This window comes from Sus scrofa, chromosome 15, assembly GCF_000003025.6.
Source record: "Sus scrofa isolate TJ Tabasco breed Duroc chromosome 15, Sscrofa11.1, whole genome shotgun sequence".
Lineage (NCBI taxonomy): Eukaryota > Metazoa > Chordata > Mammalia > Artiodactyla > Suidae > Sus > Sus scrofa.
In genome coordinates, this window is record NC_010457.5 from 33,576,022 (window position 1) to 33,591,813 (window position 15,792).

At 46.4% G+C, this 15,792-nt stretch overlaps 1 protein-coding gene across 1 annotated transcript in view; it reads left to right on the forward strand.

Annotated features, from left to right (window-relative positions):
- The window catches only part of MYOM2 (myomesin 2), a 77,370-nt gene that overhangs the window by 46,463 nt on the left and 15,115 nt on the right, over positions 1 to 15,792 (forward strand). Inside the window, 12 exon segments of the mRNA XM_021075902.1 lie at positions 170 to 215; positions 218 to 295; positions 1,664 to 1,842; positions 3,412 to 3,526; positions 4,718 to 4,874; positions 4,964 to 5,070; positions 8,053 to 8,097; positions 8,648 to 8,784; positions 11,126 to 11,270; positions 11,379 to 11,438; positions 12,925 to 12,992; positions 15,516 to 15,629. Coding sequence (XP_020931561.1) covers positions 170 to 215; positions 218 to 295; positions 1,664 to 1,842; positions 3,412 to 3,526; positions 4,718 to 4,874; positions 4,964 to 5,070; positions 8,053 to 8,097; positions 8,648 to 8,784; positions 11,126 to 11,270; positions 11,379 to 11,438; positions 12,925 to 12,992; positions 15,516 to 15,629 — 1,251 coding nt within the window.

Here is a 15,792-nt window from a genome sequence, read left to right on the forward strand (position 1 = left end):
GAACATGATGATGGCAGCAGGCATATGAATAACCTTCCAGAAACACGTGGTTGACTCACTGGCAAGGGCCCCCCTGCTTGTATTCCATCTGTAAATCAGCCACAACCCCCTTCCCCCATGGGCTGTAGTGCAGCTGTTGTTTCACCTGTTAACGTAAGATACTCAATAGGTGGAGGGCTTGACAGAAGGCTCGACGTATGAATTCAAAATTGCTGCGCCAACCTGGTGGGGATCGGGCTGCCGTCGGATCCCAGTGAGCTCTTCAAGTGTGAGGCCTGGACAGCGCCTGAGCCAGGTAAGATGGTCTCTTGTGGACACATGCTGTGTGAAGCGCTGTACTCACAGGGCTGGGGGAGATGTGGCTTTCCGTGTGCCAGCCTCACCCCCATTGGCCTCGGCACCAGCAGACCTTCAGCCACTTTGTACAGACTCTGGCATCACTACCAGGTACCAGGCACTGGGCACGGCGTTAGCCTGACCCTCTGTGTGATCTGGGCTGTGGATGCATAGATAAGATGGTGACAAGTGTGGAGTGATTGGGGCTGAAGTCTGAGACAGTTGTACGGGGACACCCCCTGGGATAAAGGTCTGCACGGCTCCCCCACATCCAGGATGCTGTGGCTGGAGGCTGGTCCAGGGCAACCTCCTCCAGAAGATCTTTTCTCTGAGGCGCAGAGGGAGGCCGATCCCAGGAGAGGGGCATGGGCCAGCTCCACGTGGACAGCAGGATGCTATGAGCTGTGTATTAGCTCAGTCTCCTCGCGGACCACGGGGCTGCTGGTTCTGCAATGCATCATTGTCAGAGTTTGCATCAACTCAGGGCTCCGTTTCACAATTTGCAAGCACTGGGCATTGCTTCTCTGTATCCGCTTCAACAATGTGGAATGCAATGAATACTATGCTCACACTTGGAACAAAGCAAAGCAAGACGAGATAGCAGACCTTTAGTTGGAGCTGAAAAGCTCAAAATTCAGATGATTTTTTTTTTTAATTTGTGGCCAGATTATAGTGCTTTTCTTCTTTCCTTTTTGTGGGGGTGTTTGTTTTAAGGAAATTAGTTTGCACCTTAGACAAGTCAATGGAAGGAAAAGCTGTAGAAGTTCCCAGTGCTTTTGGGGGCTTAGCAGCTCCAAGGCTGCAGACTAATTAGTGTTGGGGGGCTGCTGCTCCCCTCCTACTGCTCAAGGCCCCTCTGGACCTGGGGATGGTCAGCCCTCATCCCTAGGGTTGCTCAGGTGTCTGTGGAGAGTGGGGCTGGGGTACTATGGAGGCGGAGCAGGTAAGCCAGTTTCAGGTGGTCAGATGCTCTGAGTGACAGTCCTGTGATGCCCAGGTTCCCACCAGTGGCTGGGTAGGTACCCTGGGGTTCTTTCTTGTACTACTTTCTCTCTACAGGAGGTACTTGCTGGGTTCGGGTGAGCACGGGGACTCATGAATTACTCCAGGTGTGTTGCAGGCACCTACATGCCTGGTTGATGAGGCAGGTTTTCCCCAGCTCCCAGGACCATGCTCAGCACTGCTCCCCATGAGTGCCTGGAGGGAGGGGTGTCCATGACCACCTGTCGATGAGCAGGTGTGCAGGCTCTACTAGCAGGTGGTATGTCTGGGGCGGCCTAGGGGCTGCCTGCATGGGTGCCTACACAGACTTGACTCCATTGCTCAGGTCCTGCCTACGACCTGACGTTCTGTGAGGTCCGGGACACGTCCCTGGTCTTGCTCTGGAAAGCTCCTGTGTATTCCGGTAGCAGCCCTGTCTCTGGCTACTTTGTGGATTTTAAGGAGGAGGATTCCGGAGAGTGGAACACCGTCAATGAAGTTGCCACTGCAAATCGTTACTTAAAGGTGAGTGTTCTGGAGTTCCCCTCGTAGCACAGCAGAAACGAATCCACCTAGGAACCATAGGTTGTGGGTTCGATTCCTGGCCTCGCTCAGTGGTTAAGGATCTGGTGTTGCGTGAGCTGTGTTGTAGGTCACAGACACAGCTCGGATCTGGCATGGCTGTGGCTGTGGGGAAGGCCGGCAGCCGTATCTCTGATTCAACCCTGGCCTGGGAACCTCCATATGCCGCGTATGCGGCCCTAAAAAGGGGAAAAAAATAAAATAAAAGTTGAGTGTTCCTTCTTAGGTTTGCCTTCTGGGGGAAGTAGCTCATCCCTGTGGGGGTCTAGCTAGAAGCTCCCCCTGGGAGCTGTGCACCTGGGTCATTGTAGGTGGTTCCAGGGCACCTGGCCGTCGGAGGACATGGGGGGCGACTGTGTGTGTGGGCCATCTGGAAGGCCTATTTCCTCCCCCTCCTGCTGTCTTACAACCCCTGATAGTGCTGAGACCTCACAGTCACAGCTGTGCTGATGCACCTTCCACAGTCACGACTGTATATGTCTTTTCACACCAAGCCCTTATTTATTTACTTCATTCACGTGATCACTGGTGTATGTCTGATAAACACACACCTGCATACACAGTATGAATACATTTGACAGAATTATGATGAGGAAGTTTCTCTTTCTCCAGGTATTTCTGTCTTTAGTACCTGCAGTTCACAGTCACTGGGTCAGGTTAGTGGGGACAGTAGTCCTTAGACCCAGAGGCCCTCCCCTCTCGTCAGAGGCTTTCATCTCTAGATTGTGGGCTCTGCAGTGTGGTTCAGACAGAGAGGTGACTGGCATCCTTAAGGAAAGGCCATTTCTGAGTATCCACTCAGCTGTGTGCTGAGAGACATCTATGTGAGCCATAGCCTCTGAAAGCAATGGGACAGCATGGAGCAAGATCAGTGTCTCCTGAATGAACAGAATCCAGCTAAATGAGTTAGTTAGAAATTAGCTAATACCTATTTTATTTTTGTTATCCATGCAGATTAAATATACATCATCTGCACATAGGAAATACAGGTTTTATTTTGGTTTTGGCCACGCCTGCAGAATGTGGAAGTTCCTGAGCCAGGGATTGAACCCACGTCACAGCATCGACCTGAGTCACTGCAGTGACAACACAGGATCCTTAACCCACTGCACCACAAAGGAACTCCCCATATGGGCTTGACTTTGATATGCCTCAATGATGGGACATTTTATGTAGAAAATCACACGTAAGATGATATTTAGTCCTATAGCATTATTTTAAATATTAACACTAGGTTGCAAACTAGATCATAGGATTTTAATTCTGCTTTAAAATCTGCAAAGGACAAAGGAGAGACTATATCAAAACAGTAGCAAAGCTGTTTATTCTTGCAAAGGCAGTGATGCCTGTGGCTCCCTTTCCCTCCTGTTCTTCTGGCTTCTTCTGTGTGGCTGTTCCAGCTGGAAGAATAAGCTATTTGTAAAAAGAGAGTACAATTGTAATAAAATGTGATGAATAGTGTCGTCATTTTCATTTTTCTGTTCACGTGTGACGTTTCCTCTGTCTCTCAAGGTCTGTGACCTGCACCAAGGAAAAACCTATGTCTTCCGCGTCAGGGCGGTAAACGCAAACGGGGTGGGGAAGCCCTCGGACACATCGGAGCCGGTGCTGGTGGAGGCCAGGCCAGGTGAGACCTGCCTGTTCGGGTGCTCAACTGGCAAAACCTCACGAGAGCCGTGCACATGGGCATGGATGGGGGGACCAATGGACAGTGGCCCTGTCTCATTTTGAAAAACTTTTTTTTTTAATATTGTTGACTTTAGTTTTGTTTGCTTTTTGAACGATAGGTAGATATTCATTTTATATTCAACTGAATATAAATGTTTGGCCTCAAACTACATATAATGAATGACTTTTGAAATGGAAAGTTTTGAAAGCACTAGAGAGAGAATTTACTAAAGCTCTGTAAACATGTCTTTCAACATCGCCAGAAGTCCTGCATCACAGAAAATCTCTGGTGCCCTGTCACATTTCCTAAGGGAGTTGGATTGATGAACGTAGTAGAACAAGTCTTCAAAGACACACTGCCTGCCCCGACCTCCTGGGCTGGTGGGGCCACACTGTGTGGCTGGCGGGGTCTTTATTGGCAGCAGTAGGACCGTGTGCAGGGAGTCTATGTTGCATGGCTTTTATGTTGTGGTAGAGTTTTGACCAGAAATTATGAAGCCGATAGCGGTTTTCCTGGTTGCAGGTAGTAAGAGGCCAGTGAGGGACCTTGGCAGGGAGGTGCTGCTGAGGGTGGGAGGTGAGCTCAGAGGGTGCGGGCAGAGGAGGGTCCCTGACTCTCAGGTGATAGAACCTGAAACTGTCTTGGGGCCCTGAAACTCTGGGGCCCTGGCTCAGGCTGGCGTGTTTCCTCCTGTCCCTGAATCCTGAGGGATGGATCCCAACTGGCCTGTGTGGGCCAGGGCCCATTTTGTCAAAAAGCAACAAACAAACAGTCCCCCCTAAGAGGAAAAAGTGGAGGAAGTGGAGCCCGGGTGGGTGAAACAGGTGCTGTAACCACACCTGCTGGGACCTCAGGATCAGGGAGGGTCAAATCCCAGAGAAGAAAGATCCTTATGGCTGGACGCAGCCGAAGGGTTTTCTCCAGTGTACTGGGTGCAGGAAAGGAAGTGCACAGAAATGTGATGACTTAAATGAAGCCCCGAACCTCTCTGCCCTCCGTCCGCTCCCCAGTGTAGGTGGACGGTAGGCAGAAAGTGATGACTCGATGTAAAACAAGCCCTCCACCCAGGCCACCCCCCCGACACTCCAAAAAAAGACTCAGCAGGACCCAGCCAGCTCCTGAGAGGCTCCCGGTGTTCTCGCTCCACAGGCACGAAGGAGATCAGTGCGGGGGTAGACGAGGAGGGCAACATCTACTTGAGCTTTGACTGCCAGGAGATGACGGATGCCTCTCACTTCACCTGGTGCAAATCCTACGAAGACATTGCGGATGACGAGAGGTTCAAGGTCGAGACTGTGGGGGACCAGTAAGTTCCACCCTGGAGCTGGCAGCTGTGACCCTTCAGATTGCCTGCAAACACAGTGATTAACGTCCCTCGTTTTTCTTCCCTTTCAGCTCAAAGCTGTACTTTAAGCATCCGGATAAAGTGGACTTAGGGACTTACTCTGTGTCCGTCAGTGACACAGATGGCGTGTCCTCCAGCTTTGTCTTGGATGAGGAAGGTAACACCTGTAGGACAGAAGCTGGCCTTTTGGGGTTTTATATAAAGCACCTTCAAGGATTGACACTAACAGAAAAAGACATTTCCTTAGAAAAAGGGAGTGTGTTTGTGGGAGGCTGGGGTTGGGAAATCTTTATTAACAGCCCCCGATTACTTTGGAAATTAAACAGACTCTACAGTGTGCACTGTATCTACTAAATGAATCGCTGGTCCCGGAGGGTTTTATTTATTGCTCTACATTGCTTATCTAGCCTTCCTTTTATACTTTCAGAGATGGGTTTTAGTTACATGTCAGTAGTCTGGCAAGTAGCATATTACCAAATATGTCCTTGAAATTAATGAGAGACACACAGATGGGAGGCCTCCATTTGGTCCCAACATTGAATAGCCAAGTAATGGGAAGATTAAAAAAAAACCCACATGCACATGTGTGGATATATATATTTTTAGGTGTGTGAAATATTTAATTACCATAGTTAAAATCTCTTGGTCTCTTAGGATATGGCAGGGAGAGGGGAAAAATATCAGCTCATGCTCCCCAGGGAAGAGTAGTGGTTTCTCTTAGGGGGGTCCCCAGATCTGAGTCCACCAGGTAGTGAACTGGCCTCGGGAGGGGGTTTCTTCCCCTACCTGGGTTTGTGTTTATTTGTATCCAGCCCTTCCCCACCCTACCTGCAGCTCAGAGTCAGCTGTACAGGTGTGCATTAGTCAGTGGTGGGCAGCGCTGGACAGGATCCTCAAGTCTGCATGTTGTCAGGTCTCTAAAGGCTTAGGAGTCTCTGAGAATCCTCAGGCAAAATTCTGGAGCTCCCTGGTGGCACAGTGGATTAAGGATCCCGTGTTGTCACTGCCGATGCTTGAGTTGCTGCTGTGGTGCGTGTTTAACACCTGGCCTGGAAATTTCCACATGCAGTGGGAGAGGCTAAAAAAAGCCCCTACAAAATAAACGAACAAATAAACCATCAAAATGCTTTAAGCTTGATAAGGGGATCCTTCTTATCAGTGGCATCTTGGTTGGCTGCCCGCTAAGGGTGTTCTCGAGGAGGGGGACACAGGAGTGTGCCTAGGACAGGTGGTGAGGGCCCAGCATCCCACCTGGGAGACAGCGTCCGCAGGTAAATGGGGCTGAACCCTTGTATGTTTCCCAGGACCAGCAGAACAGTGGAAGGCTGCACCGTCTCTGCTTTTTGTGGTCCCTTTTGAGCCCACTGCTCACAGATGGGCAGGAACACACCAGAATCCGCTTGTATCTTTTTAAGCTGCCCTTTTGGACCTTCACTCGGTGATCCTCAAACAGCTTTTTGCTCGCAAATTTTTTTTTTTTTTTTTTTTTTTTTTTTTTTTTTTTTTTTTTTTTTTTTTTTTTTTTTTTTTTTTTTGCTCGCAAAGCATCCTTAAAGAATTCTGAAAAGCCATGCAGTTCTCTGCTCCATATGAAAGTGTGCAGATGACGCTTTTGCCTTAATTTCATTTTTTAATTTTTAAAAATTTTTTGTCTTCTTGTTTTTTCTAGGGCCACACTCGTGGCATACGGAGGTTCCCAGGCTAGGGGTCTAATCAGAGCTGTATCCGAGGGCCTACGCCACAAGCCACAGCACAGCACAAGATCCGAGCCGCATCTGTGACCTACACCACAGCTCACAGCAGCGCCGGATTCTTAACCTACTGAGTGAGGCCAGGGATCGAACCTGCAACCTCATGGTTCCTAGCAGATTCATTAACCACTGAACCACAATGGGCCCTCCTGCCTTAATTTTAAATCATTTCCAGAGATGAATTTTCAGCATATTTTATATTGCATATGGACCTCAAGTATATTTTAGGCAAAACCTGGAGGCTGCACTTTAGCTCATTTGATCTGTTGAGGTTCTGACCGTGAGACCTGGTTGGGAGAGTCAGTCTTTGCCTCATTCACTCGTCCAGGCTGGACGCATTTGGTCACAGAAAGTCAGCTTCATTGTTCAGTTTAAATGAACAGGTGCATTCAGACCTTTGTGAGCATGATGTCATTCTAAATTCTAATTTTAAGAAAGAAGAAAGGAAGGGAAGGAGGGAGAAGGAAGGAGGGAGGGAAAGGAAAGAAAAAAATGATTTAGAACAGTCAGTTGTTTTTTTTTTTTTTTTTTAACTTACCCTTGGAATTCTCAGGAGCAATGCTATCTGGTTTTTTATTTTTTTTTTATTTTTTTTTGCTTTTATTTTTTATTATTTTAAACTCATGATAATACACCACAGTGACGTTCTGGTAGGTGAGAGGGATGTTGAAGCAGGACACTTGAAAGGAGAAGGAAAATCAGAGACCACCCATATTCTCAGCCAGCCAGACCGATTTTAGGAAAGAGTTCATGTGGAATTAGAGGGTCTGCAAGTGGATCAAGGCATCTCCCCCCTGCAAGTCCTCCCTCTTCCAGGACTGTACCTTCCCTGCCCCCAGCCCACATTCCCCAGTACCCCTGCCCTAAACAGCTCTGACCAGTACCTCCAGTAAGTGGGTGTTTAAATGGTGAGGATCTTTTGTCTTTTGTTTTTATTTTCAGGCCCGCACCAGTGGCATATGGAAGTTCCCAGGCTAGGGGTCAAATCAGAGCTGCAGCTCCTGGCCTACACCACAGCCACAGCAATGCCGGATCTGAGCTATGTCTGTGACCTACACCACAGCACATGGCGTTGGGTCCTTAGCCACTGAGCGAGGTCAGGGATCCAACCTGTGTCCTCATGGATACGAGTCAGATTTGTTTTGGCTGAGCCATGACGGGAACTCCCCTGAATGGTGAGGATCTTAGCAGCAGGGACTAACTTACTGGAGGGAGTATTCAGAATTGAAGTTACCCGCCACCTCCCTTTCACCCCCAGTTCAGGTTTCTTTCACAGCCTCAGATCAAATCTTGGTGATGTCAGATCTCTGCTTTGTCTAGCTTTGCTTTTGCTTAAAACTTTCGAATGTACAGGTCAAAACCAGTGACTCTGTTTTTCTTAATTTTAGAGCTGGAACGTTTGATGGCGCTGAGCAATGAGATAAAAAATCCCAGTAAGTGAGCCTGGAACTCTGAGTGCAGGCTTGAACCTGGCAGGACTGGGTTCACTACCACGTGCAGCTCAAGAAGGGACACCCTGGGGAGAGGATGGACTCAGGTCACGCTCCCAGCTGCTCAACAATTCACCCAGAACACATGTCAGCTAATCTTGTAACTTGCAGACATTTTCACTGCATGCAGAGAGTTTTTGAATTTGGGCTTTAGTGTGGCTGTTCAATCCAGGTGAGAATTATATGAAATGGGCTCCTCGGTTATTGGTTTATCCCGAATTCAGAAAGGATGCTGCTGTCTGCTACCGCTGGGCTGTCAAGAAGGCAGACCGGGGGCCCTGGGACATGCAGGGCAGGAGACTTCAAATGCAACACCAGACTCACTAGAGTTGCATTGCTTAGTTTTGGTTTTCATGATCCAATTCAGTACTGCGGGGCTTCACATTCTCAAAACAGTTTAATAATGAGGATTGCTGTTTTCCTGCAATATGCAGCTCTTCTTTGTCACAAGGGTTCATGAATTACTGACTTATGCTTCCTTTCCTTCCTGCAGCGATTCCTCTGAAGTCAGAATTAGCTTATGAGATTTTTGATAAGGGCCAGGTTCGCTTCTGGCTCCAGGCTGAACACCTATCTCCAGACGCCAGCTACCGCTTTGTTATTAACGACAGAGAAGTCCCTGACAGCGAGGTGAGTTCACGGGTGTGTGGCCTCTGGCTTTGGAGCAGCCAAGTATTTCTGGAAGGTCAGTCCCTGAAAATCAATCTTCGGTTTTTGTTTTTATCCCTTTTTGAGCTGTAGAAATTGGGGTGCGGGAGGTTGACAAGATGAATGGGAGATGGTGGATTCTTGAAACACCCAGAGATTTGGTCTGGATTAGATAAGAGATCAGGAGCCCTTTAAATCCAAGCCTGTTGGAGCTAAACAATAACAGACTATGTTTCAGAGGCGTGGGGTGTGGGATTGTAAAAAGGTTCGGGTTACATGGGATGGGGGTGGTTCTCGGTGGGTCAGTTTATTTATCTTTGATAAGGGTTTGGAAGGCATGGATTTTTGCTCTGAGGGTGAGCAATGCCTCCCTAGGCCCCCCTCCCAAGGACAGCGCCCCATGGAAGCCATCAGCTGGGAAATTAGTTTCTGCACCTTCCCTGAGCTTTCAGGCTGCTCCCCTGGCGTGGCAAGTCCAGGCAAAGAAAGATACGCGGCACACCATGAAACTAACACTTGCCCTTCTTCTACTTTTAACTGTAAAGAATGAAGCTTGCAAGTATTATGAAGCTTTCTTTTTTTTGGCTGTGGACCACTGACTATGTTTCCAGAGTTTCCCCTCATCTAATAATTGCAGCATATCTAAGAACCCAGTTCAAAGCCAAGCTACATGGAGGCTTTTTCTATGTTCGGTGGTCCCCTCGGGCGGGGTCCACCATCTTTTCTTCCTCTGTTCTCTTTTTCTTGACACCCCAGTGTGGGGGGTCACTTTAGCTGCCCTACCAGGTCCTAACTGCCACAATCCTTTGTCCGCAGCACAAATATTAACCGGTCGCTCATGCCATTGGTGGCCCACTCACTGTTCTCTAGCTGAGCATCTGGTCCCTATCTGGCCTTGGTGTCTGATGGGTATTTAGGACAGCGTGGTTAGGTGGACGCTTCTCGGGAAGAAATCGTGCATGGACAAAGAGCATGTGAGCTTCCTTATCTGGTCCATCTTCCCCATGGGATCAGTGACATACCTGAAGAACTGTACAAACTGGGGGTTTGGCTAGTAGGTAGAAAGCATGTAGTTTCTTCCTGTCTGCAAAAAAGCCCACAGTACAGGAGTTGTCTGCGGGAGACCATTGCACAATCCAGGTAATTGGAGACGTTTTCTTTGAGCAGAGCTCATGCTATGGCATGCAGTGGAATTTAGTGTAATTACACTTATTTGTAGAACATCTTTTGATTAACATCTCCTACCTGCTGTAGAAAGCTAGCTTTAAGAACGGATGTCTTTGCTGCACGGCTAATCTTCTGGAATACGGCTGTACTATTTTACCTCCTTAATGAGACATCCACAGGTGACTTTTCCATGTGGAGATTGATGCTCTTTTGTGAAAGTCACATAAAAGCCTGTATTTATGGCCCCCATAAAATCATTGAACTTCATCTTGCTGCATAATGGCAATTGCTAGGCGCCTAATTATTTTCTCAAACCTGCCCAGACATCGCAGCGCAGACACTGAGTAAATGGAGAGCGCTCTGTACCATTAGGAATCCGGCTGTCGGGAGTGGTACCTTTCCGCTTCTCAGCCCTCATCAGACGAGGGTCCCCGAGTCCTCTGCTTTCCATGTTTGAAGCCAACTAGCATCCTACAGATCAGAGCAGCACCTTGTCTGGTCAACCTGAAATATGCTCTCAAAAGTAAACACTCAAAACTACAAAGAAATGCAAGGACCATGTTGAGGCGTGGTGCATATAGCCGTCACACTGCTGACTGTTGCCCTGGCCCCGTTCCCGTTCCCCCACAGCTACTTGAGTCTCTGGGGTGGAGGAAGTGTCCCCTGTGCCTCCTGGAATCAGTACCGTCTCCTGAAATGACCTCTCGCTCAAAAAGTGATCCCAGCTCGTGCTTTCTCATTCATTCCTCTCTCTTTCTCAATTTATATACCAATTTCCCATTGAGAAAAAACTAAGCGATCTTATACAAGGACACATTTATGTGAAGCAATGTTGGATTTTCCAATTGTCCAGGTGATTTTTTTTCAATGTTTCCAGGAAGTTAAGGCCTGGGGTAGGAGTGGGATTTAGTCCCTTAAAACCTGAAAGTCTTGTTTGATCGAACAGACCAGAGGCATCGCGCCTTAAACCTTGGGACCTCAGAGAGGTCTTTGGTTCACCAAGAGGTTCAGTGGATGGCATTTGGTTTTGTGTTTTTGTATGTGAGTCACAGCCCCTTAAGATATGATAGTTGATGCCACCACCATTTAGGCGTCAGAGGGAGAAGTGGAGGCGGGGTTTCACCATGGAATTCTCCCCTCCCCTCTTTGCTCCCAGACACACAGAATCAAGTGTGACAAGTCAACCGGCATTGTTGAGATGGTGATGGATCGGTTCACCATCGAAAACGAAGGCACCTACACTGTGCAGATTCACGATGGAAAAGCTAAAAATCAGTCTTCTCTGGTCCTTATTGGAGATGGTATGCATATACGCCCTTAAGAGAAAAGTCAAAGAAAATTCTTTGGACTGGAGAGAAGCAAAACGTGTTTCATTTCTGTTTTTTATTGTTGTTATTTATTGAATTTAGCATTCAAGGCTGTCCTAGAAGAGGCTGAATTTCAAAGAAAGGAATTTCTCAGGAAACAAGGTAGGTAGTTGACTGTCTTCCCCACCACTAGTCTAAGACAAAGGTTTGAGTGTTTGCTTGGAGTGGATCCTACTTAATGGCAGATGACTCTAATTGCGATTTTAAATGATCAAAAAGTCAGACCACTTCCTATCTGTAGAGATTTGGATATTTTTCTGTTCTTTGATCTTTTATTTCATCTGTATTTTTTTCTTGCTTCTTGAAAAGCCCTGAATCTATTGTTTAGTGTTCATATTTTCCTGCACTGATAAGGAAAGAGTATCTCCATTAAATGGTCAGATGGAGTCCAGCGATTGTGACAAGAAAGATAAAAAGCAAGAGTGGGTGGGTTGAGGGCATTAAAAGAAAGGGAGAGAGGGCAGCAGAAGTAATTCCCACTGCCAGGAACTTATTTTATTCAAAATCATGTGACCTTTTCAACTTTTAGATGTTTTAACTGTTTAATTATAAAAAAATACATTTAAATATACTTTTGTAAAAATGCATATTAACTAGATATAAAGGAAAATGGGTAACTTTTAGAATCTGAAATATAACCAAGGTTTATTTGAAAAACATTTTTTTATGTGAGATTTCTCTGCTTTTTGAAAAAAAATAGAATATGGGCTTTAAAATATAAAGTCAAGAGATTGGTTTTATTTTTTTGTTATTGTTATTTTATTGTTTTTTGATTTTTATTATTTTATTTTGATTTTATTATATTTTCTTTTATGGCCATACCCGCCACATATTGAAGTTCCCTGGCCAGGGATTGAATCTGAGCTATAGCTGCAGTCTATGCCACGGCTGCAGCAGCCCTGGTTTCCTAACCCACTGTGCTGGGCCAGGGATTGAACCCCTGCAGTCAGACTCTTAACCCACTGTGCCACAGCGGGAACCCCCCTATTTTTATTTTTAATAGTCAAAATGTTTATTGTATTCATTTCTACAATATGATTTTTAACTTTGTAGTATGTATTTATATGGAAGAAAGCAATAAATACTTTCTGAATCTGTTTTATATTTTTGTGTTCAATATGTTATTAGCATATGACCTACATTTATTTTAAGTAATAATGATATGTTTGAAAGTGATACAAATTCTTCTTTGATTTCAACTGTTATATAAACAAGCTATGATGAGCTGACATAATTGCTGGGTCACACTGCCTTTTCTTCATCTTACCTGCCCCAGTTCTCCTCTTTTAACATGTGCATGTACTGTGCCATTGGGTCTTCCGGGAGACACATGCCTCGAGAGGGAAATGCAACATTTCATTACTCTTCTTTCTAAAGAGCATGAACTCTAAAGAGCATGAGCAGGAGCCATCAGACATCTTCCTCTAGATGCAGTATCCGTATTGTGCACGCTGGCTTCAGAGCCCAGAAAAGGACTTACCTTGGTTTCAGACAGAACAACTACTTTCTTCTGCCCCAAATACATGTATGTGTATGTATACGTATTTTTTCCCCCTTTTTTTGAACTTTTTCCCTCCTTCTCCCTCAGGCCCTCATTTCTCTGAGTATCTTCATTGGGATGTTACTGAAGAGTGTGAAGTTCGACTTGTCTGTAAGGTGAGGACTTGGTTCTTAGCAGAAACCAGGGACCGCATTCTCAAGACGGGTGGGGACGGTCAGGAAGCAGCTAATGTCAGGCCATACCCTGCGGTGGTGATGGGGTGGGGGGCTCTGACCCTCAGTCTTGTCTGTGATCCTTAGCAACCAAGTGGCATGGAAACGAAGATTTGAGGAGATGGTTTTTGCTTGTTTGTTTTTTTGTCTTTTCTAGGGCTGCACCCAACATGGCACATGGAGGTTCCCAGGCTAGGGGTCAAATCGGAGCTGTAGCCACTGGCCTATGCCAGAGCCACAGCAACGCGGGATCCAAGCCGAGTCTGTGACCTACATCACAGCTCACGGCAATGCCGGATCCTTAACCCACTGAACGAGGCCAGAGATCGAACCTGCAACCTCATGGTTCCTAGTCAGATTTGTTAACCACTGCGCCATGACGGGAACTCCAAGGAGGAGATGGTTTATAAACCATTTATTTATGGTTTTAATAAGTGCTTCGATGAGAAAGTAGGCTGGGATGACATTTATCTGGAAGGTTCTATGCTGCTCATATGATTTCTTTAGGAAATAAAATGTGTGTTTTGGGAATAAGAGGCTTCTTAAGTTTTTGCTTGAACAATCGGTAATAAAGAAAGCCTTAGTTACTACTAACTATAAAAACCTGAATTTGGGGGATAAACTTTAAGGAGCACCTGCTATATGACCGTCCCTGTAGAAGAGGCTGTAGGGAGAGATCAATAATACGTTGCTTATCTTTACCAGCTGCTGGGTCTGGTGGATAAGAGAGGAAAGTAAACGGCCAGCTCAGCAGAGCGATGGTTCCTGAGCTGAGTGTGGGGATGGCTGGGGAGACACGGGTGGTCCGCATTCTCAAGACGGGTGGGGACGGTCAGGAAGCAGCTCACACAGTCTCCGCTGTGAAACAGTGCATGGGAAACAGGAAGCCAAAGTCCTAGAGTGTAAATTGTGGGGCAGGTCGCTGTGGGGAACAGTACGGCTGCTCCTGGAAAGTTACATGTGGACTCACCACACGGTCCAGCACAGAACGGGGTCGAAAGCAGGAGTTCAAGTAGGCACATGTACACCCACATTGATGGCAGCATGTCCCCAGTAACCAAGTGTGGAAGAAGCCAAGTGTCCATCGATGGATGAAGAAATGGACGTAGTCAGTCCACTGAATGTCCTTCAGCCTTAGAAAGCAAGGAATCTTGTTACGTGCTTGTTACAGCATGGATGAGCCTTAGGTGAGAGAAGCCCGATGCAAAAATATTGTAAGATTCTACTTACATGAAGTCCCCAAGGCAGTCAAAGCAGAAAGAGACAGAAAGTAGGACGGAGGGTGCCAGGGACTGGGGAGGGGAGGAGGAGTAAGTATGAAATGGGAAACAAGCGTCGTTTGTCCTCTTAAACCTGTACAGTTGTGCTGTACACATTCTGAGAGTCATAGCTGGCACAATGGGGTCGGGGCTTTTTCCTACTTCTTTAGGATGGGGACATCCAGTTATATTTAGAGGCTGAGCAGAAAAACAGAAGATAAGGGTGAAGGCCATCATCAAAAAGACAAGAAATGACAAGTATTGCCAAAAATATGGAGAACAAAAAACCCCTGTGCATTGTTGGGGGGATGTAAATTGGTGCAGCCTCATGGGAAACAGCCTGGGGGTTCCTCAGAATTTTAAAACTAGAACCACTATGGGATCCAACAATCCCACGCCTGGGTGAACATCCAGTGGAGATGATATCACGGTTGTGGGCAGATACCTGCCTCCTGTGTTCACAATGGCCAGGACTCGGAATCAACCCACATGTCTGCTGAAGAGTGAACGAGAAAAGATGTGAGATACACATACAATAATATTCGGCCATAAAAAATGGAATTCTGCCATTTGCAGCAACCTGGGTGGGGCTTGAAGTCGTCATACTCAGTGAAATAAGCCAGTCAGAGAAAGACAAATCCTATGTGATCTCAGTTATATGTGGAACCGAAAAAAGCCAAGTTCAGGAGCAAGGAGTGGAGTGGTGGAGGAGAGGTTGGTCAGAGGGTACAAAGTATCAGTTATAAAAGGAATATGCTCTGGGACCCAATGTCTTGCCTGGTGACTAAGGTTAATAAAGCTGTGTTATATACGTGAAAGTTGCTAAGAGGCAGATCTTCAGTGTTCCGCACACACACACCACACACACACACACACACACACACACACGTAACTGCGAGGGGAAGGATGTGTTAATTAATCTCATTATGGTCATCATTTTGCAGTATATTTGTGTATCAAGTTGTGGACATTATACCGTGTACACGATGGCAAGTGTCAGTGAAGGCAGGGAACTGTGAGAGTCAGTTTGCTCTTTATTCTGACCGGGGGCTTTCAGCACATGCTCACAATGGCAGTGGGAAAACAGGAACTTGGCTCCATGTGTGCTGATTTTTTTTTTTTATGTCTGGGATTTAAAACCAAAATAGATTTTTTTCTTATGATCCACGGCGATTCACATACTAAACAAAAGATTCCTGTCTTGTAGGTAGCGAACACCAAGAAAGAAACGGTTTTCAAATGGCTGAAGGATGATGTTCTGTATGAAACTGAAAAGTTGCCTGATCTGGAGAAGGGAGTCTGTGAACTGCTTATACCAAAGGTACCCTGTAGTAAGGAAAGCAGAGAAAAGCATGACAAACAAGGTCTTTCAAATGACTTGTGAATTCTGCATGATCTCCCAGTTTGCATCCTGAATTACCATGGTTTGCAAAGAAAACGTATTGGCATGTAGTTCATTTTCTATCATGGCACTGGTTTTACCT